The sequence below is a fragment of the Narcine bancroftii genome, chromosome 9, assembly GCF_036971445.1.
Source record: "Narcine bancroftii isolate sNarBan1 chromosome 9, sNarBan1.hap1, whole genome shotgun sequence".
Taxonomy (NCBI): domain Eukaryota; kingdom Metazoa; phylum Chordata; class Chondrichthyes; order Torpediniformes; family Narcinidae; genus Narcine; species Narcine bancroftii.
The window spans coordinates 104,788,861-104,810,792 of NC_091477.1; the positions used below are offsets into that span (position 1 = coordinate 104,788,861).

General features: G+C 37.1%; 1 protein-coding gene across 4 annotated transcripts in view; it reads right to left on the reverse strand.

The window, feature by feature from the left end:
* Window positions 1–4,141: 4,141 nt before the first annotated feature.
* Window positions 4,142–21,932, reverse strand: part of fxr1 (FMR1 autosomal homolog 1) — a 72,905-nt gene continuing 55,114 nt past the window's right edge. For 2 of the 4 annotated variants that reach the window (XM_069897125.1, XM_069897129.1), the window contains 7 exons: window positions 20,882–20,968; window positions 17,659–17,857; window positions 11,651–11,860; window positions 8,745–8,954; window positions 8,526–8,618; window positions 6,324–6,424; window positions 4,142–5,167 (listed from right to left, as the gene is read on the reverse strand). In XM_069897125.1, the coding sequence (XP_069753226.1) occupies window positions 5,006–5,167; window positions 6,324–6,424; window positions 8,526–8,618; window positions 8,745–8,954; window positions 11,651–11,860; window positions 17,659–17,857; window positions 20,882–20,968 (1,062 nt within the window). In that variant the 3' untranslated portion in view covers window positions 4,142–5,005. The remainder of the gene's footprint in view (window positions 5,168–6,323; window positions 6,425–8,525; window positions 8,619–8,744; window positions 8,955–11,650; window positions 11,861–17,658; window positions 17,858–20,881; window positions 20,969–21,932) is intronic. The other 2 variants (XM_069897128.1, XM_069897126.1) reach the window with 2 other exon arrangements.

The window sequence follows — 21,932 nt, forward strand, 5'->3', positions numbered from 1 at the left end:
ATCAGGAGTACATGAACTAGTCCTCAGTTGAGGGCTCAGCTGTGGAGAGGGTCAAGAAGTTCAACTTTCTGGCTGTCAACGTCTGAGGATCTGTTCTGGGGCCTCCCTGTCCATGTAATGAAGCAGCTCACCAGCAGCTATGCTTCGTGAGGAGTTTGAGATTTGGTACATCACCAAAGACACTTGCAAATTTGTACAGGTGTACCATGGAGAGCATTCTGACTGGTTGCATCACTGCCTAGTATAGAGGTACCAATGCACAGGACATAAAAGTTGTGAACTCTGCCAGTGCCATCACAGGCATCAGTCACCATGCTACTGAAGCAAGCAGCCTCTATCCTCAAGGACCCTCACCACCCAGGCCACCCTCTTCACACTGCTACCATCAGGAATGTGGTACAGGAGTCTGAAGACAAAACATCCAGTGGCACAAGGACAGCTTCTTTCCCTCTGCTATCAGATTTCTGAATGGACAATGAACCAGAGACACTACCTCACTCTTCCTTGCTTTTGTATTATTTTAAAATGTAATTTTACAGCAATATTTGCACTGTAATCTGCTGTAACATAACATAATAAATGTTGTGATGTGTTCATAACAAGGTTAATCAATTTCAGAAAAAAAATTGGATTAAATTGCAGCTTTAAGTTCAAAGTGATTATTGCGACCATCTTTATAATCCCCTGGAGAGACTTGAATGTTGTTTATGACTTGTTCAAATAAATAGACCATACTAAAGTTGAGTTTTTCATGGTTTATTAAACCATTTATATATCAGTAACTACATTATTACAACTTTGTTATACAGTAGTAAAACTATGATTAAAAACAATTAAACAATTAAAAGGATGATTAAAACGGCAAGAAAATTTTTCAGTCTATTCCGAGACCCTCCATCATCGCGGAACAAAGGAAAATCTAAAACTGACCATTAAACATGCAGAAGACACCATGGTTAAGAATGTTTCTATGTAGACAAAAAATGTCAACAAAGTCTTCAGACTTAATGCAGAACCTGCATTTAAATCCTAACAGTGATCTATTCCAATTATTCATTTCACTGACCTCACCTCTGAACTCTAACTTGAGCACCTGTACTATTTCCAATTGCTCACCTTTAGATAAACCATGGAATTTCAGGTGAACATGATGTCCTCCCCACCCCCCAAGAAGAGAAAGGCTCATCAGCTATAGATGGATGAAATCAAGTGAATTTACTGAAGACTATAGAAGATGGAATTCACTTTAAAGGGAAAGCAGAAGTGCAAAGACAGGTATGAAATGGCTCTGGCAAGTAATATTAAGGAGAATCTTCAACTACATCAGCTAAAGGAATAACTTGGGGAGAATGATGCCTTACAGTAAATGTGTAATTCTAAACAAGTTTTTCTCATGTGCCTGTACTGTGGAAAAAGACATAGGTGTGTGATGCTTTCAAGAGGGGCCAGAGATCTTACACAAGGGGCAGCACAGTTGGCATAACAGTTAGGGCACAAGCCTTTACAGTATCAGCGTTTCAGGACTTGGGTTTGAATCTTGCAGTCTTTACTGTAAAGAGTTTGTATGTTTTCCCTGTGTCTGCATGGGTTTTCCCCGGGGGGGGGTTCCAGTTTCCTCTCACCATTCAAAACGATCCAGGGGTGTAAGTTTATTGGATGTAAATTGGGCAGCTCAGACTCGTGGGTTGAAATTGCCTGTTACTGTGCTGTATGTCTAAAAATAAACAAATAGAAATTTAAAGGGCCTGATCAACTGTAAGCTAGGCAATTATGGAAAGGAAAAGAAAATTTACAGCAATTCTGGCAGACATATTTACATTGTTTTTCAGCAATGGTGAGGTGCCAGAAATCTGAAGAGTTGTTGATGTACCTTTTTAAAAACAAAAGCCTGCATGTTCAAGCCATAAGGTCAGTTGTGGGCAAGTTACTGGAGGAGATTCTGAAGAGCAGATTCAACATGCATTTGGAAAGGCAAGGACTGGTTAGGGAAAGTCAGCAGAGCTTTCTTCATGGCAAATGGAGTGATAAGGGCAGGGTGGTAAACATTGTCTGCATGGACTTAAATCCTTGACAAGGCCCCACACTGTAGGCTGGTCTGGAAGGTCAAATTGCATGGGATGCAGGGAGAGTAAGACAATGAATTGGCTTGATGATGGGAGTCAGAGGGTACCAATGATGGATTGTTATTCTGATCAGAATAATGGTCTGCTGCAGGGTTAACCGTTTTATCTGTATTCATTACTTGGATAACAATGTAGTTAGCAAAGCAACTTGCGGATGACACTAAAATTGGTGGCTCATCTGTGGAACTAAACTTGAACATTAAGCCAATGGGCTTTGGACACATCCTCTCCTCTATATGAAAATTGGCTTCAAGTTCAGTTCCACAAATTTTCTGGATAACCCCTTCCCTCGAAATATCATAACTCATTTATTTTTGCCTACAGGTGGCATATGTAGTGCTAAATCCCACATTTTTTTTGTCACTTACCTGAATTTAATTCAGCCAGATCTGAAAAAGCTGATCTTACTTGGCCAAGATGATTCAAATTAAAATGCCCTAAGCAAGGAGAAATTTGTATAAACCAAAGATGGGTGCGTCAGAACCAGACCAAAAAAATACAGCTGGCAAAACCTCAAACTTGACTGCAATCAAGTTCCTCAAATACTTTTATATCCATGACCATTATTAAAATCAAATATTAAACTAAAAATTCAGAATTAAAAATATTTACAATTAGAAAGGAAATCTCATTCTTGTCTCTAATCCCTGGGAAAAATCAATGGATTGAAATTCCACAAGCCTCACCTGATGTTGAATGCAAGAGCAGACGTCTAAGAATAAGTGCTGGGAAATCAGTAATGTGCAAAGAGCCTCATAATACCCCAAAATTCTTTACAACAAAGTTAATATTGCTCTTACTGTATGAATATGAACTACCATGAAACAACAATGTAAAATCCCAAAACACAAATTCTTATGATGAGGTACTTTGTAAATCAGACCTATTTATAATGGAAAATTTAAACAAATGCATAGCTGGTAAACAAAATGCAACTGATTTAAATCCACATAAATGATTACATGAACTTGTCTCATTTGATCAGTGAGGTAGATGAAAATGGGTAAATCCATCTTCTGAGATGACTTAAGTTCTAAATTAATTATATTACAGATTCACTATGATTCAAGTTGAGCAGCAATCATTTTTTGGTCTGATTGTTCAAATGTGGTTTCAATCAATAACTCCATATTCCAGCAAAATGACAAGAGGCCCTTCTCAAGATATGGTGTTAATGAGAAAGGAGCCAAGTTATTCAATTGAAACATTTCATTTTCACCAAAATATTTAGGTAGTAGCTAGAATTTTTTTTATTTTTCACAGTCTTATTTGAAATCAGATACAGATTGGTTATCTCTGCAGAGGATATCAAATAGGCATAGCACTTTAATGCTGTGCTCTGGAACAAGCATGTTGACTTGCTGTTTAGTACAGTGAGATGACAAAGAAACAATCAGACCACATAGCCAATAAACATGATTAACCAAAATACTCAACGAATTCTATAAGAGGTAAAAACCCATTCCTGGTTACAGAACAGGCTTACCTACATGGAATGATAAATGCTGAACCAGAGAAAATATCCAGCAATATTTTACACTCTCTACCTGGTAGCCTGATTGCGAGGGTGTACCACAAATAATCAGTGGAAAGTTTCAAAGATGCTTCTTTCTCAAACAAGCCAGAACAAAATGAAAAATGTGTACATTTTGGTTTGTTTTATCTGTTACATGTTTACATTGCTAAATATTTCTGACCAAGTGATTCATCTAAAATTGTTGCATTAGCTATACCAGCCTCAAATCTATAATCCCAAAAAGGCAGCATTAAGATAAAAGATAAACCATTTTTAGTTACCGGTACATTACTTTCGCATTCCAGAGGGTTGTTCTCTGGTTCATTCAGAATTCCAGGTTCTCTTTTGTGTGTGCATGTGCTTTCAGGGAGAAAAAATTCAACTATTGATCTTCAAAGCTATAGAGAAATCAGTGCAATATTTACACAATACAGAAATTATTTTAAAAAATTGAAAACTAACACATTTGTAAATAAAGCTAGAGAAAACATATGTTTGCATATTTTGTCAGAAGATGGAAGATCAAACTTTATTCAACTATTGGCATACAAAACATATTGCACATCAACCAAAACAAAATAAAAATTCTCCAAGGACTCTAACCAATGTAGTTTACATGAAAAATCATTTTTCTGGAACTAAATCTTACAGTAGTTGGGTTATTTTGGCAATGACCTCTACAATCAGCTTAGTGTAATATTTAAAGCATTGCTTGATTTTTAAATACTGTACAGTTAATAAATAAACCAAACAAGCCCCTTGTAAAATAGTCACTGCCAATAACATCCCATTGTCCCTGCAGATGTTTAGATGCAAACAAGTATTTTCCAGTGGTCTGCAATTTTCTCTACATACAGCATAAAAACCTACAGAGATTTAGTAAAATCGACCAGTTTCCAGACTAGTATCATCTAGTATACCCAATGTTAAATTTACAATTCAGTGCAAAATTTTGAAACTGCATTTTTCTATTGTTTTATTCAAAAGTGGTTGCATATTGGAGAACTTGACAAAAAGCAGCCAATGCTTTACTCCATAACATATTACAGTAAATGTCAGTGATCTTCATCTCCAGAATAATCTGAAATTTCTTTATACATCTTAAACATTTCTACAACCAGCTAGCTCTTAATTTTGCATCTACTGTCTGAAGGCACAAACTTTGATAATGTATTGAAAACTTAACTAGGTGAAAACAAATTCATACAAGTGTTTTATTCAAGAACCCTCCCCATCTCCATTCCAGTATGGAGGAACTAGAAAAAAAGTGCGCCATAAAGTCTGGCAGTCCTTCCTCTATCTTTGGCAAGCTTTTACGAGCGCTATTAGAAAATGTAATTTATGCAGAACTGGATAATGGATATTTTTAAGAAATTCCATTCACCACCATTCCATTTCCTTGGTGATCTCCCTGTTGGATTTCCTTAGAATCAGAAACTTTATGTTCAGACGCTTGGTCAGAAATACTGTCTGTTCCATTCATTGCCTTGACAGCTGGACAGAGTTCATCAATCGCATTACCTTGCACCTGCAGAGGAGGTAATATTAAAAATGCTAGAAAAACTGATGCAATGCACATTTTGCACACAAATCTGAATATTCCACAAATACCACAGATAGATAAATAAGAGGGGCAAAAGAAAAACCTGAGTGACTTGAGTGGAGGCAAAGAACTGATCCATTTGTAGGGTGAGCAGAACGATGAAACTAAGTAGCAGCAGAAGGAATGAGAAGGGCATGTTAAGCAGTCGGAATCTGAGGGCAACGTAGCAAGAGAGAGGATGTAATTAGTGGTTCCAATACAGGTCCATCTGAAGATTAGCAAAGCCTTTGAGAACAGATGCTGCACAAGCAGAAGTTGGATGGTATATGGACCAAAGGTGAGTTACTGACAGATAAACAGCAGTGGGAATTTGAAAGGAGTTGAGATGTAACAACAGAATTTGAACATAAACTGCAGAGAAATGGCAGTGAGCAAACAAAGCACGAGAATACAATACAATGGCAGCAAAACTAGAAAATGTTACTTTTTTTTCTTTTTACACATAAATATCAATAGGTCAAATAATTCCTGTAATGGTTAAGGATGCTAAAGGTAAAAGGTAAAGGTTCCATTATTGTCACGTAATACAAAACTTAGAAAGTAACATATTTGAAATTATTTGACTTTTGCCTACTGTAAGGCAGAAAGAGTTGCCACTTTGTCCAGTGGCCCTCAGAGAAACCTACAACACCTGGTGTTCCTAGGCAGTCTCCCCTCCAAGTACTGACCAGGCCTGAGCCTGCTTAGCAGCAGAGATCAGACGATCTCATGCATATTCTGGCTATTAGGTTTCTGTAAAGTAGTCAAATAATCTTCATTCATGGCCATTGTGATTTTCTGAAGCCAGAGAATAAGAGGTAGTTTTCAGAAAAGACACAATGAGCCTTGCTTGAATAGATGAAACCACGTGCCAAATATTACAAGGAATATTTCACCTTATATTCTTTGATACCAAGATGCAACTTCAACTGCTTGAAAGGCAAGAAGTTTCATTCCATACAGACCATCAACAGATAAAACTGCCAATCACATTAGCACTGTTCTTTTCTTAAAATTTCGGAGCACGTCGATGGAATAACCGCGTTCACAGAAGGAACGATCAGGCAATCATTTCTCTTAATTTTATAATTCAAGTTCTTACCAAAGTAATTCCTTTTTTGGTGGTTGCGAGGTTCTCTTTTGGTTGGGTCTTTTGTCGACTCTGAGATTCTGCTCGAGATATGTAATCGGCTACTGTAACCGCTGTTAAAAACAAAAACGTTTTACGACTCATTCTGTATGCCTTAATGGCTTAAATAGATGTTCTGCCAGCCATTTTAATCAAACAGTACTTACTCCAAAGACAATCTAAATTTATATTCAATACTCACAGCTGCAGATATATTCAAGGTTAATCAAGATTTAGACAGGTCATAGAGAAAAAAGGCTACTTTGATTAACCAGTAAAACCACAATGTTCATTTCTCTGATGAACTTGACAAATGTGATGATTTTGTTGAAATCCAACTACGACCATTAAACCACCCAAATCTGAGTTGAAGCAAATGCCTAATAAGTGAACAATCATAAACATGAATCATATTTTTCAGACTTAAATGAAATGGATTAAGTGTTTGGGTGACAATTTTGAAAAAAAAAAATCACTCAATTAACACACTTGTTCTTTTGTACAGGAAATGCAACCAAATGCAAAAATATGAAATACAAAGCTCCAAAGTCGATAACAAAGTTGTACACGTGCTCTAGGCAAACACTACTTTGAATATTCTAGACCACTTCTGGTCAGCAAAACACAAAAGGGAAACGTTCAGTTGCTGGAAGCAGAACAAAGAAGAGCCATAAAGCTAATTCTTACTGTCAAAGTCTGAATAGAGAACAGGTTTTCAACCTGATAACATTAGATGTTTGGAGTTGGATAAGAGCCAGATCCATAATATTACTTTAAATGACAAGGAAACAAACCATAAAATGCCCGTTCAAACACCAGTTCATGGTTTTGACTTCCCAATGGTAAAAGTTTAAGAAATAGCTGGATAATACAATAAAGACAAGAGAGGCATGTGAAGGGTGTAACTTAAGAATGGGTGAATTAGAACTTGCAGCGTTCCTGATCCCAAACTACTTTTTGATATTTTAATTGGTTTAGATGCTTTGGATAACCAAATAGCAATAAGTCTCTAACATCAAGTCCTATTTCACAAAACCTTATAAAGCAACTATTTTTGAGATAGATGGCCATGTGTACAACTCCAAATTTATCCAATACTGCTATGGAATTCCATGCTTTGTAGCAAGACTACAGTCAAGCAATAAAAATAATCACTTGACCATGACAGAATGGTTACAAGATATTCCATCACAAGGCTTATATCAGCTATGTAACTGAGTAATTTCAAGCTGACATCAATCTCTAAGTTTGTTTTAAATGAAAAAAAAATCAATAAGCCTGCAAAAATGAAAAAAAGCACGTTTGTGTAAAATAGATTTCAACCAAATTTTATGTTGGATGTTCACATGGACAAAAGTGCACCAGGAGTTGTGCCCATTTATTCATTATACATTATCATTCTTGACCAATGTTACAATATGGTAGAGACATTTTATCCAGAGGGAAGGAAGAAAATGGATTCATAGAACACTTTTGAATGCTAATCAATGGCGCAATGAATCATTGGTGTGAAAACTGCTGGCCTATATGGTGTCAGTGACAAAGAAAACAATGGATTATTACACAATTTCTCAAGCTTTCTCAGTCTTAACAGACAATTCTTACCAAATCTAATACTTAGCAACAGGACTGGTGTTGGCCATCTTCTATCAGGTAAAGGCTCAAAAGCAAGAAATCATGCATCTTACTAAAGAGTTCATTTCTCCACAGCCTTCATGCTCCTGAATGAACTCTTGCAATGCTACTTTTGCCTTGTGATCATTGATTTTTTTCAGTGCCAAATCTATAATCTGTGATTGTACTTTTGTTATTTTCTTTATACAATTACATGAAGATTAAAATTTACCAATTAGATTGTTTGCAGAAGAACTCTTCTCACTGTACCAGGTATGTAACAAACTAAGCTTGACAACACCATGGTACACTGATACCAAGTACATGACTATGGTTATTTGGAAGCCAGTTTTTAAAGCGACTGTCAACTGTCAGTTTCTCAAACTTTTATCCCAATATTTTTTAAAATTGCCATTTTTTCAACATGATCAAAAAAAACTCAAACATGTTAGGTTTTCAAAGCAGACCCACAAAACCATGCTGTTTAAATTTAATGTGCAAAAGTGACATATTTAAGCATTAATACTCTAAACAAACCAGCATGCTTGTTGTGGGTGTTACCTGGCTGGTTGCCTCTGCTCAGAGTGTTTTCAATTTGACCACGTAAACGACGCCTGCGGCTGCGATTACGCCGCTGTGGTTTCCTTACATTATCTGTAAATGTAAAGGCCAAGGGAGGCTCTCTCTTTAGTTTTTATTTATAAGAGGAGTCCAATGTATGGAGTTAATTGAAGTTAACACTAAATGAACAAGTAATCTTTTAAACAGACATCTACATACCTATACCATTTTCATTAACTGAAGCATTGTCTGATTCCGTCATACCATCAATCATAGTGGCATCCTCATCAGTTCTTCGTCGACGTGATCTCCTGCGGCGGGTTGAACTGCTGTGGGTCTCACTACCATCAGTGTCCGCTGTTTGGTCCGTTTCTGTGTTATCAGCATTATCCAACAAACTGTAAGGATTGCTATCTGGATCCCTGAACACTAAGAGGAAAATAAATATCATTAAAAATCTATTTTCAAATATATAATAGTAAAACTCTTGGTATCTGGAATTCGCAAGAGGCAAAAAAAAAATTTTTTTAATTAAAAGAAATAATAAAATAATAAGTAGGAAATATGCAAGTTTAAAATTGTAATAATAAATATTCTTTGAAGTAGCAAAAAAACCTTTGAAATTGGGAGCAAATATTCAGCCAGCAGAGTGCCTTGGTCGTGCTTTGCACATCGCAGCTCTTTGAATAAAGTTATGTGGAATAGCAATGGCATCGCCCAGGATGAAGAGCTGGTTGATGCCACTCACTGTTGGGGTGACTCTCAAAAGGTCTCCTCATCACTGTAAGAGCCACCCCAGTCAGAAGCTTTCTGTAAACGGGGGAGTGGGAATTAATTATCTACAATGTTATTGTCCATCTATCAGAGTGGCTCCGTGGATGGAAAGGAACCTACAGATGCAGCCACAGTTAAATGTTTTCAAAGAATGTAACTGAAAACAAAGTAAAATGCTTTAAGGTTTATATATTCATAAAATATTCTGTACTTGTTCATTGCAAGTACAGAATAGTATTTTTTGTCTTTAAACTGTTTATTCTTAATGCAGGTGGATTAGTTAGGCATTGTAAGAGCAAGTCTCAAGCATCCAGAAAATATACTTATCCGGTATCTACCAATCCCCATTGGTGCCAAATACTAGGGATTTACTGTATTTGTGTATGTTTTTTTATATAAAGTATATGAAGGGACAGGAGCTGGCAAGTTAGAATTTAATTGTACACAAGTTCATGGAAATTATTAGGCACTTTGTACATTAAATATTAAAAAGCTGGAGCAGGTTCTTGGTCAATAAAATGACTCAGTTTTAGGGAGACAAAAAGCAGCTAGACAATGAAATGCGTGAAAATGGGCACCTCTAAATAAAAGTGACAGTAGTAATTATATACAAACTACACCCTGTTCTTCACTTTCCCCACAACCTTGAACATTCTGTAATCCATGAAGTCCATTTGCAAGATTAAATGTACTTGGTAAAGAATACCTCTTGAACCATGTGTCAGGATAATCTCTTTACAAAGCATACCCATTTTGACCTCTATTTTGACAAAACATTCAGACACTTATCCAATAAATGGGTGTTTTGTCACAACTATCCATTCTGGGTAGAAGATCCCCATAGACAACTGTTAAGAACAAAACAGGGGAGGGGCACAGATGTTGGAAAGATTGAAGAAGAAATTGAAATGTTGTGAGAATAAACTATTAAGGAATATTTTCAACCAGAATTAGCAAAACTACTCTTCCAAGTTTTATACTGTTAAACCATTAATTGCTCACACCTCCAAACTAGTATATCAAACATTAGTAAACAGGAACATTTACTTCCTCCCAGCTTGTGCAACATCTAGCACTAAGCCGCAAGTTTCATTGCAAGAGTTGCCTATCCTGGATCAGAGTATTCTCAATCAATAGAAAGTCACAATGGATTAATCATATCAAGCCTGCAGTATTTTGCAATCAGGATTAACTAATTGTGAAGGCAAAACAATATATAATTTGCAATTATAGAGAATACTGAAATTTGATTCTTACCTTTAAGGTGTATACAATAACCATTTTACCAATCAAGACCCAAGTGAAAATCATCCGTTATTTTGATCCCCTGAATTTATAGGTTCAACAATAACTAAAGATAGTTCACAAAAATATGCATATAAATGAGCATGCGTTAACTTTTTGATAATTGTTTTTTTCAAAAGTGATAGTTGCCAATTATTTGCACTTGTTGACAAAATTGAAACCCCATGGTTAACACATGTAAGATGGAAACAAAATTAGAAGTGCATCAATTTCCTAGTCCCAATTATTTTTAAAATTTAGATATACAGCATGTTAACAGGCCATTTTGTTCCATGAGCCGTGCCACCCAATTTACACCCCATTAACCTATACCCCCAGTATGCTTTGAATGGTGGGAGGAAACCGGAGCCCCCAGGGAAAACCCACGCAGACACAAGGAGAAAGTACAAACAGCGTAGGATTCGAACCCCATTCCCTATCGCTGGTACTGTAAAGGCACTGTGCTAACAGTTACGCCTATGACAGACATACACATGAAATGATCCAATAAAATAAAAATGTTTCCTCCCATCCTTCCCCACATTTTTATTCAGGCATCTACCTGATTTTCGGTACTCCTGAAGAACAGCTCAGGCCCGCAATGACAACTGCCTTTTAATTTCTTTGGATGCACTTGTGTACTGTACAAAAGACCATTATGAGGAGAAAGTTTGTGTTTTTTTATAGGCGTAAAAATTGAGGTAATCTCTAATGTGGAAAACCATTAAAATTGGTAAATGGCGTAGTAATTATTAAACAGATATCAAATTTGTCACAAGATGGAAGATTCTATACAAGCTAATGTAGTAGAAGCAAATACAGTTCCAACTTCCAGGAGGATATTGGACAATTATAGGATTATTTTTTAAAAAAAAGAGAATTTTATGCAATTGAACGGCATTTTAAACTGAGCTTCGTAATGACCCCAAATTATTCACTGTACAAGATATCGAGTTTGTAACAGGAACATGCATAAATCCAGTGAAAATGTAGGTCAGTCACTGATTTTTCACATTGGAAAATAGAAAAGCATTTTTTATTCTGACAACCCATTTAAAAAATCCTACCTGAACTAATTGACGAGTTGCCACCCCGTGCTCCCCCACGGCCTCTGCTAGGTTGTCCTCCATTCCGACCTCTCCCAGTTCCAGGCCGCCTTCGACTATCACGATGTGGCCTTGAATCCTGATCATCATCTGCAGCCTGTGACCAATCACTTAATTCATCTCTACGTTCCGATTCAGTCTCTGAAGCATTTGACAATTCAGAGTTTGTACCTGAGCGATGAATAAATAAACTATTGACGTATCTAAGCAAAAGTCCACATACTATTAACCTCTGTTGTCCAATAAAATTTCAGAAATTAATTCTTCTAAAATTAACAATGCGAAAAAAATTCCATACACTAAAATGCTTTTGAATTACTTAAATAATTCAAAATTTATTCTCATTATCACCAAGCTAATCAGTGGAATCCAGCCACAAATACAAGTTGTACAACTACAAAGAACAGGTGGTCACTTAATTGTCAGTTCTGGTGGAGAAACACCAGTTTGTCAATGCATTTTTATATTTCAAGTTAAACCCAATTAATACCATCTCTGATTTGTAAGACAAGCTAGATACAAAGCTTTCAGCCCTCAATTGTTTTGCCATCTTAAATGCTGAGCTGCCTTTATTCCTTTGGTTCATTAATGATTTTACCATGTAATACATTTCTTGATTCTTTATTCTTGATTTTTTTTCTTTTTTCTTCCACATCATCAGTTACTCCTTGATGCCTTTTATTTCACAATTTGTTTCACCTACCTATCACATCTCTGCACCTTCTCACTGTCAAATTATGAAAATGCTTAGTTTCTCGCACCTGTTCATTGTTTTAACACCATCCACGTGTTGGTCCAATATATTTATCATTTTCATAAACTTTACTTTCAATGAAAAAATTAAAAAGTCCATTGCAACATTATTTCATTGGTTACAAAGGTCCCTTTACATGAAAGGATTAAAAGATATAGGCCAGTACCCCCCCCCCCCACCCATACATGTAAACAGTAATCCTGCAATCAGCAATACTAAAATTCCCAAATAAAATCTGCCATGTTACCCAAAATAGTAGATTTAAAGTGTAACCCTGGTCAAAATATTGGAAACTTTCATGAATTTTCCTTAATTTCTTTTGAAGCCAAGAGTGAGGGGTGCTCAATATCCTTCTCAGCATTGATGAAAAATAAGTTGAATTCTTTACATGTGAAAATAATGTTACGAGCTCCTGTTTTTGTAATAGGATTATTACTATAAGGGATAGTATAGATAGGAGGAACTGAATGGTCATAGTTAACATTTCACACAAGCAACATCACAAGTCACAGCCCAGCGACAATTCAATACACTGGAAGAATTGAGGGAAGGCTTGTGACAGTCTATTCCAGATTCAATACATTTGCAAAGACATTGTGATTTTGCAAGGAAGAACCATTTTGACGACCGAAGAGAAAGTAGTTTTGTGAAACAGGTCTTGTGACCAGCCATTTTTGTGGAATTCAGAGCAAAGCATTCTCTGTGAATGACTGGGCCTTTTCAGTGGATTGACCTGTGCCAGGAGGGTCTTTTGGGAAACAAAGTGCTTCACTTTGAGTGTGACCAACAGTGAAGGTCACTTGGAGAGACCGATGCCTGGGTCTGGTTGTGGAGGCCGCTCAGTTCAAGTCTCACCTACATATGGACCTGGAGTGTTGTGGCCAAAGCTCGTTTGGATGGAGATTTCTTCAAAGGCAACAGAAAGAGAATTCTCTGTAGCAGCCACAACTCCAGTTTTCCCATTAATTCATCATTAACTCTAGGCATCAAATTTCAAAAGCCTATGTTTCAACACTGAATTTGAAAGCCAAACTTTGAAGTAACTGTCTAGATTTTAGCCTGGACTTTTATGGTTTGGGTACATCTCACACACATACACTAGTAAACTTACTCATAGTTGGGGATAGATTTAGTGTTAAGGATAGTTTAAGAGGTAAAATGTGTTTTAAAATTAAACACTGTCTGGTTCATTGTCTATTTCTGCTTGTTACGCATGATTCGTAACAATAGGCATAGAAAACAGATTATAGAAAGTGCAACAGGTGCTTCAGTTTCATTCCACCCTCCAAAAAAAATGTATGGGGTTGCAAGTTAAACGGATGAAATTGAGCAGCATGAGTTTCAATGGCTGGAATCAGCTTCTACCATATTGTAACTAAAAAATATTGAACTTGGAAAAGTTAGCCAACTCAAGACCAAGTTTCTGATGTTCATTGTGTCTAAAATTTCTCTTGCCTTGCCACATTTTTATATCATTGCAATAGTGTAAAATGAAAGCAATCTTTTCCAATTTTGTTTTTAATTTTCTGCTTGTTTTTCCCCCATGTTCTATCTTCTCCTTCTATCCAGTATTAATTCTTTAGTCAGCCATTGCTAGTTCCTGAAATTTTATTTTTAAAAATTAATCCTCAGTAATACAAAACTTTTCCCTTCAAATTTAATATGACCCACAATCTCTTCAATTGACTATAGATGGATCAATTTTTCCTGTGGAGATTTCCTTCCTCACCCTCCCCACAGAATGCACATTTGTTGAAATATTTTGTTGCCCATTGTTTATCTACTAAGATATTGTTTGATCCAATTTCAGACTTTAGCCAGTTTGACCCTCATATGCTTATAAATGAATTTAGACAAGAGGTTCCACAGAATTCGGATCACTTTTCACTCAAGAATTTTAATAAGATTTAATAATTCACCTCTCTCTCCCCTCCCCTGAATTTTTTTTCAACCTTCATAGTTTAATGACAATTGCTTTAGCACATTTAGACCTAAATGTCTCTTGAACTTTTTCCACCAATCTTGTTATGACAATAGAAATGACAAATGCAGCAGTTTTGCTGCAACCTAATTTCCTAATTAGTTCTGAGTAGCTTATGTTAGGCCTACAAGCTTTTTAAACCAATGTTTTCTGTTCTCTCATCTCCATCTTACTAATTTCCTTCAAGTTGTTTGTTACCAGGGAAAGAATAGTTTACCATTTTCTCTTCTTTCCAAGAAAGATGTATACCTTGAAAATTTATTTCTCAACTATGATCAACATGAAACCACATCTCTTTAGAAGATCAAACCCATTCATCTCCGTGTTTTTAGTCAGGTTATTACTTGCATGTAAATGAGGTCATTTTTTCTTGATTTGACATTCACATTTAAGATTTTATTGTCTGAGTACATAACCAACTTTTTTTCCTGCAGGCAAGACAGAATTTCGACATTTATTGTGCAAACAAAACCCGTAGATAGCGTATATGTGTAAAAAATGCAAGTAGATAATACATGTAAACAAACTGACTGTGCAATACAGAGAGAATTTTTTTTTAATCATTGAAGTGCACAAGTAAGAGTTCTTAAATGAGTGTCTGAGTTTGTTGTTGATAAGTCTGATGGTGGAGGGTGGTAACAGCTGTTCCTGAACCGAGTGGTGAGATGCTTGTGACAACTATACCTTTTTCCTGATGGCAGCAGCGAGAAAAGTATATGTGCTGGGTGGTAAGGATCCTTGAATGCTACTGCTCACTGACAGGAGCTTTCCCTGTAGAGATTCTTGATAGTGGGGAGGGTTTTGCCTGTGATGTCCTGGGTTGTGCCCACTAACTTTTGGAGGGCTTTATCATGGTGCAGCTTGTCAGTATTCTTTCCACCACACATCTGTAGAAAATTGTCAGGGTTTCTGGTGTCATACCAAGCCACTGCAAACTCCTGAGGAAGTAGTGGCACTGACGTGTTTTCTTCACGGTGCCATTAGTGTGTTGGGCCCAGGAAAGATCCTCTGAGATAGTGACTCCCAAGAAATTAAATTTGCTCACCCTCTCCTCCTCCGATTTCAAACTGCTGTGTAAAATGGGGTCAACTGGGCGATTTGCACAGTTAGTGACCCAGGCACACAGCGATTTGAAAGTGTCCAACTGGGTCAACCCAGTCAGAACCCAACCAGTCCCTGACCTACCTCAGAGGTGGGCAGGGAACCCAGTAAAACTTACCCAGGCACCCTGCTCTTGGCAGTTTGAAAAGTGCCACGGGGGGGGGGGGGGTGACTGATTGCGGGGGGTGCGGAGAGGCAGAACTGACAGCTGATATATCCCATGAGTGTGTGATGTGCCACTCACTGCATCATCACAGGGACAGGATCCCCCTTAAATAACCAACAACGATTTAACAGGTAGGTCCGTCTGCAATTTGAAAGGTGCATCCTACACTCATGACCCAGTAATCACACCCAGGTCCCAGGAGGGCTCTCCAGGTGCTGCAATTTGAAAGCACCTAATGACTACCACCCCGTTGCACTCTCATCCATCGTCATAGTGCCTCAAGAGGCACCTGCTGCCCCCGTCACTGGACACCCTGCTGTTCACATACAGATTCAATCACTCTACGGATGATGCCATCACCTCCATCTAGCCTTCATCCACCTGGAAAATAAGGACTCGCATGTTCAACTGCTGTTTAATCGACTTCAGTTCGGCATTCAATGCAATCATACCTCAGTACCTGACAAGGAAGTTATGCCTGCTGAGTTTAAACAACTCCCCCTGCAATTGGATTCTTGATTTCGTGTCAGGGAGCCCTCAAGCAGTCCTGATTGGTAACCACTTCCAAGACCATCACACTAAGCGCAAGGGCCCCCCCGAGGGCTGCATGCTTATTTCTTTGCTGTTCACTGTGCAGCTAAACACAGCTTGAACCACATCAAATTTGCTGATGACAGGACTGGTGGGCCTGATCAGTAAGAATGACGAGTCAGCATACAGAGATAAGGTGAAGTCACCAACACACTGGTGTAGACCCAACCACCTGTTTCCAAACATTAATAAAACAAAAGAGATGGTTGTTGATTTCAGGAGGGTGTGGGGCAACCACGTTCTGCTGACCATTGGCGACTCGATTATTGAGGTCATCAAGTTCCTTGGAGTTCCTGGCAGAGAATATCACCTGGTCCCTTAACACCAACTTCATAGCCAAGAAAGCCCAGCAGCACCTCTACGAGAAGGCTGAGGAAAGTTCATCTCCCACCCTCTATCCTCACTACATTCTACAGAGGATGTATTTAGAGAACCCTATGAAACTGCATCACCACCTGGTTTGGAAGCTGTACCACTTCAGGCCGCAAGTCCCTGCAGAGGATAGTGAAGTCAGTGGAAAAGATCAATGGGGGCTCTCTTCCTACCATGAAGGGCATCTACAATACTTGATGCAGGCAAAAGGCAATAAACATTGTGAAGGACTCCACACACCCCTCATGTAAACTGTTCTCCCTTCTGCCTGCCATCTGGTAGAAGGTTCTGTAGCACTCTGGTCCTTGTGTCCAGATTGGGAAACAGATTCCCCCCCCCACAAAATCAGGATCCTGAATTCCCAGAACATGGGTGGATAGCGTACTGTGAACTTTTACTGTATATGTCTTAATATTTTAATGTGTTTAACTTCTAACTTGTATTTATGTAAATATGCTCCGTGGTCCTGGAGAAACGCTATCTTGTTTTTACCGTGTGAGCATGGTAATGAATGATAAAGGTGAAGTGACTTGACTTGGTGTTAAAATGGAAAAGACCTGGGTGTTTAGACATCACCACTGAAAATAAGTAGTTTGAAGGTGGTATATGATATGTTATTCTCAATTGTGAGAGGCTTCACAAACAGCAGTTTCAGATTTGGTGAAACTGCACCTAGAATTTTGTACAAAATTTTGGCTTCTTATCAAAGAAAGGAGATGCTTTCTATGGAGAACATAGGATAAAGGTTCACTAAACTGATTCCTATGATGGTAGGACTAATCATATTCAATGGCAGAACTCAACATTGAATGGCCTGCTCCTACTCAATTTGCTGTTTTCTAATCAGCTCATTCAATTCTGAATAATGTTATGAAAACTAAATATTTTTCTGGATATAAAGACAATTTAATATTTTGTCCCATTTCTAAACCATTCTAAACAACTCTCAAGTTGTCTTAAGAAACAACTTAGCATCAATGTGGAAATGAAATAGAATTAATTACCATAACCTGAAGTGTAACTTGGACCTCGACGACCACGGCCACGATAGGATCTGCTACCACGCAGTGAAGAAGCAGTACTCTCATCAGTGACTGAGACCTTATCTTTCTCTGGTCGACTTGCCACTGGCCTATAACCCATACCAATCTGCCGCAGTTGTTCATCAATTAGCAACCGATCCATTCTCAGCTGTTCAACTTCCTAAAACAAAAAAATCAGTAAAATTATTGCTCAAAACTACAAAGACCAACTCTGGAATAATACAAAAATGATTATAAATAGAATGTTGTAGCACTAAAGGGATGCAGTGTACAATATCAAATGGGAAAGTTAACATTTCTTGAGAACAATTAAATAATTATAGGTCTGGTCTTTGATGTCTTATGTAAATAAAACAGCAATTTCTTTAGTCTGCACAATTTTAAATAAGTGGAAATTTTCAATTTGAATTTTCAGATTGTTTCAACGATCAATGATTGTCAAAAGCAAATGAAACAGCAGCAACTCTTGAGACCACAATTCAAAAGACAGAGGCCCCCCCCCAAGATCCGATCATTTCATTCCAAGTGACACCAATGTAATGTTTGTTTTCAAGATCCAATTTGAACATGTACATAGAAGTTTAACCATTGAAATCAATATTAATTACAAGAACAACAAAATTAAGGATAATCAATAGTACACAGTTCCACAGATCGCAAATGAGGTCATTTTTAACAAGAGAACATAAAATTGGCAAACTCTCATAAGCCATTTCCAAGCAGTGGGAACATAACTGGCTCATCTTGACATTCCAATGTTAGAGCTTCTTCCAACTGCATACTTTAACTATACCTGCTTCAGATGAGGAACTAATCACCAAAAGGAATCAATACGGCAGAAATATGTACTTTTACTTCCATGACATACAAAGAACTCAACAATTTTAATCCCATGTACTCACTTGCTTTTCCATCAAATAATTCCATAATGAAAACAAATGTTCAAACTAAGGATGTTGGCAAAGAGAAAAAGTGTGGCTTTTGGAATTTTTAATGATTGAAGTCAGTAATACATCATCTTGAGGTGATCCAAAAAGAGCAATTAAAGGGCAAGGTTCCAATTTCAACTTAAGAATTACCAATAATGTTTGAAAAACATCTTTCCAAATTCTTCAAGGCTAGGGCAGGCCAGAACATATGAACTCGTGCGTCACTTATTTTACATTTGTCACAAAGGATTTATGTCTGAATAAAAACAAGACAATACAACTTTAGACGTGCTCTCTGGGGCACTTTAAATTGCAGCAAACAATGCAGTGCACAAAAGGAAGTAGTGTTAACCAAATTTAAATGGAGTCCTATACCTCATCAGACAATGAGAGATTTAAATCCAGCTCTCAGGAATTCTTGATTTTAACGGGACAAATTTCAGAAGATCCAAATTATCATGAGATATATACCTTTTGTCTTTTTATAAGTTGAAGTGGACTCCATTTGTTAAGTATATGCAATTAAGTTTGATTTAAGTATGTTCCTAGATTTGATATTTTAGATCTGATAAATCTTTTTTTTTTAAATTATTTTTATTTGTCATATTTTTCTTTTTCTTTGTGTGTGTTTTTTTAATACATAATATTGTTAATTTTACTAATTCTTCACTTTTTATTTTGGAGGAGGGGAAGGGTGGGTTGTTTTTTTTATATATATATAGATTTTTTAGTTCTTGTATATGTAGGGGGGATTAGGTTGAATTAAGTTAGGTTATTAATGTTGTATTGTAATTATATTATTTTATTTTATATCTTTTCTTTAAATGTAATTTTTCTTTTTATTCCTGTGATAAAATCTTTAAATAAAGTTAAAAAAAAAAGAGATATATACCTTAACGGGAAGATTGTAGATTAGTGGTTCTCAACTTTTTTTCCACTCACTTACCACTTTAAGCAATCTCTATGCCATCAGTGCTCTGGGATTAGTAAGGAATTACTTAAGGTGGTATGTGAGTGGGAAGGGAACCACTGCTCTAGACCCAATTGTTACTGAAGCATTTTGCTTGAGAAAAATTGTCATTGGCCCATTTCCTTTAGAGTTATGAAACAGTGCATACAAGTCAATAAAGTATGATTAAAACAGTGGTTTTCACACTTTTTCTTTCCACCCACATACCACCCTAAGCAATCCCTTACTAATCACGGAGCACCTATGGCATAGAGAATAAAGTCATATGTGAGTGGAAAGAAAAGGCTGAGAAACACTGTTGTAGATTAAAAGTGTCAAGAACAGTCACTTCAGGAATTTCAGGGATCTGATATTGAACATAGTGTCTAATTTGTAAAAATCTAAAAAATGAGTTTTCGGTAAATTAAATTTTACCACCAATTGTTTGAAAGAAGCAAAATTCTTGCCAATAAAAAGGTCTTTGAAACACTTAATACCAGGCAATGTTACTGACTTCAATTCAAAGCTGAATTTTATCTTTTACTTCCACTGATAGCCAGATGTGCAATTTTGATTAAATGGAAAATAACGCTCCACCTACAAACGAACAATGGCTAAAGGATATTATGTCTTGTTCAACTCTGGGGGAAAAAAAAATTAGATACAGTGTCAAGGATTCAAAAATTAAGTTTCAAAAGATATGGGGGCCATTTATGGACTATTATGATCTTAATGTAGTTTTGTTCTGTAATTTTGGTGCTGTGCCTCTCCAAACTGGTGTGGCTTGATTCATATATGTCAACTTTTAACCTTTCTGAGAGGATGGGGTTTTGAATTTTCTTTTTTTGGTGTTGTTGTTAAATGTTACTTTATTGTTATCATCGTGCTCTAGATTTCCTTATGAGAATTATTTGTGCTACAATTTTTTTTAAAAATTACATTGTACAGCTATACTGTTTAATTGGTTATATTGCAAAATATCAATAAAAATATTTTTAAAATAATTTTTAATGATTGATGTACTATTCCAACACGAAAAAAAATAGGAACAGAATCTTCAAGTCTGCCCAACATGAATGATTATTCCGCCCACAGCTCTTCTTCTGTGCCATTTCTCCATAGTCCACTATTCCTCAAATAGTTATCCACCATTTTGACTGCATCAAATGATCCAGAGACCTTAAATGTTATACTATTTCACCCCCACCCCAATAAGGGAGCAAAACTGCATGCAGCATTCAAGGTACCCAAGCATGGTTTCATGAGGCTCAGAATGACACCATACTCCAAAGACAAACATACATACCTTCAGGTAAGAAATATGGTATTCCAAAAGAACCTGTACATTTCCAATGCTTTCCTTCGTTCCAACAAAAGTAAATGGGACCATTCCCTATGGAAATTTTAGAAAAAAATTTCACCATTATTACCATTCATCAAAAGTGATAACTTTACAATTATTTTTACAGATCAATATCTTTGAAGTGAACTTATTCCAGCTTTAGTTAATGTAAATTGAACGTGGCTGCCTTGAGATGATACATTTTCTTTGACTGAAATTCTGCAAACCCAACTGTCCAATTTTCCTTCTTCCCACATGTGCCCTAAATACTGTAACTGACTCCTTGAGCCCTAGTTTCTTTCTTTTTATTGAAATGACTTAATTGCCATTTTACCTTTAATCTTCACAATGTCTTTCAGCTCTACAACTCAACATTTCTACTTTCCTTCTGAACCGATCTCAAATATTATCTCTCTCTCTCTTTGGCTTGGCTTCGCGAACGAAGATTTATGGAAGGGTAATGTTCACGTCAGCTGCAGGCTCGTTTGTGGCTGACAAGTCTGATGCGGGACAGGCAGACACGACTGCAGTGGTTGCAAGGGAAAATTGGTTGGTTGGGGTTAAGTGTTGGGTTTTTCCTCCTTTGTCTTTTGACAGTGAGGTGGGCTCTGCGGTCTTCTTCAAAGGAGGTTGCTTCCTGCCGAACTGTGAGGCGCCAAGATGCACGGTTTGAGGCGATATCAGCCCACTGGCGGTGGTCAATGTGGCAGGCACCAAGAGCTTTCTTTAGGCAGTCCTTGTACCTCTTCTTTGGTGCACCTCTGTCTCGGTGGCCAGTGGAGAGCTCGCATATATAAAACATTGCAAAAAGGGGCAATGAGACACCAAGCAAGATGGACTTTGAAAATTTGGCTGAATGGTGAACTATATCAACCTCTCATTCAATGTCATCAAAAACAAGGATTGTAGATCATCTTTAGGAAGGAAAATCAGATGTGAAGAGGGTGAGCAAATTTAAGTTCTTGGAAGTCACTATTTCAGAAGAACTTTCCTGCACTCAACATACTAATGTCAT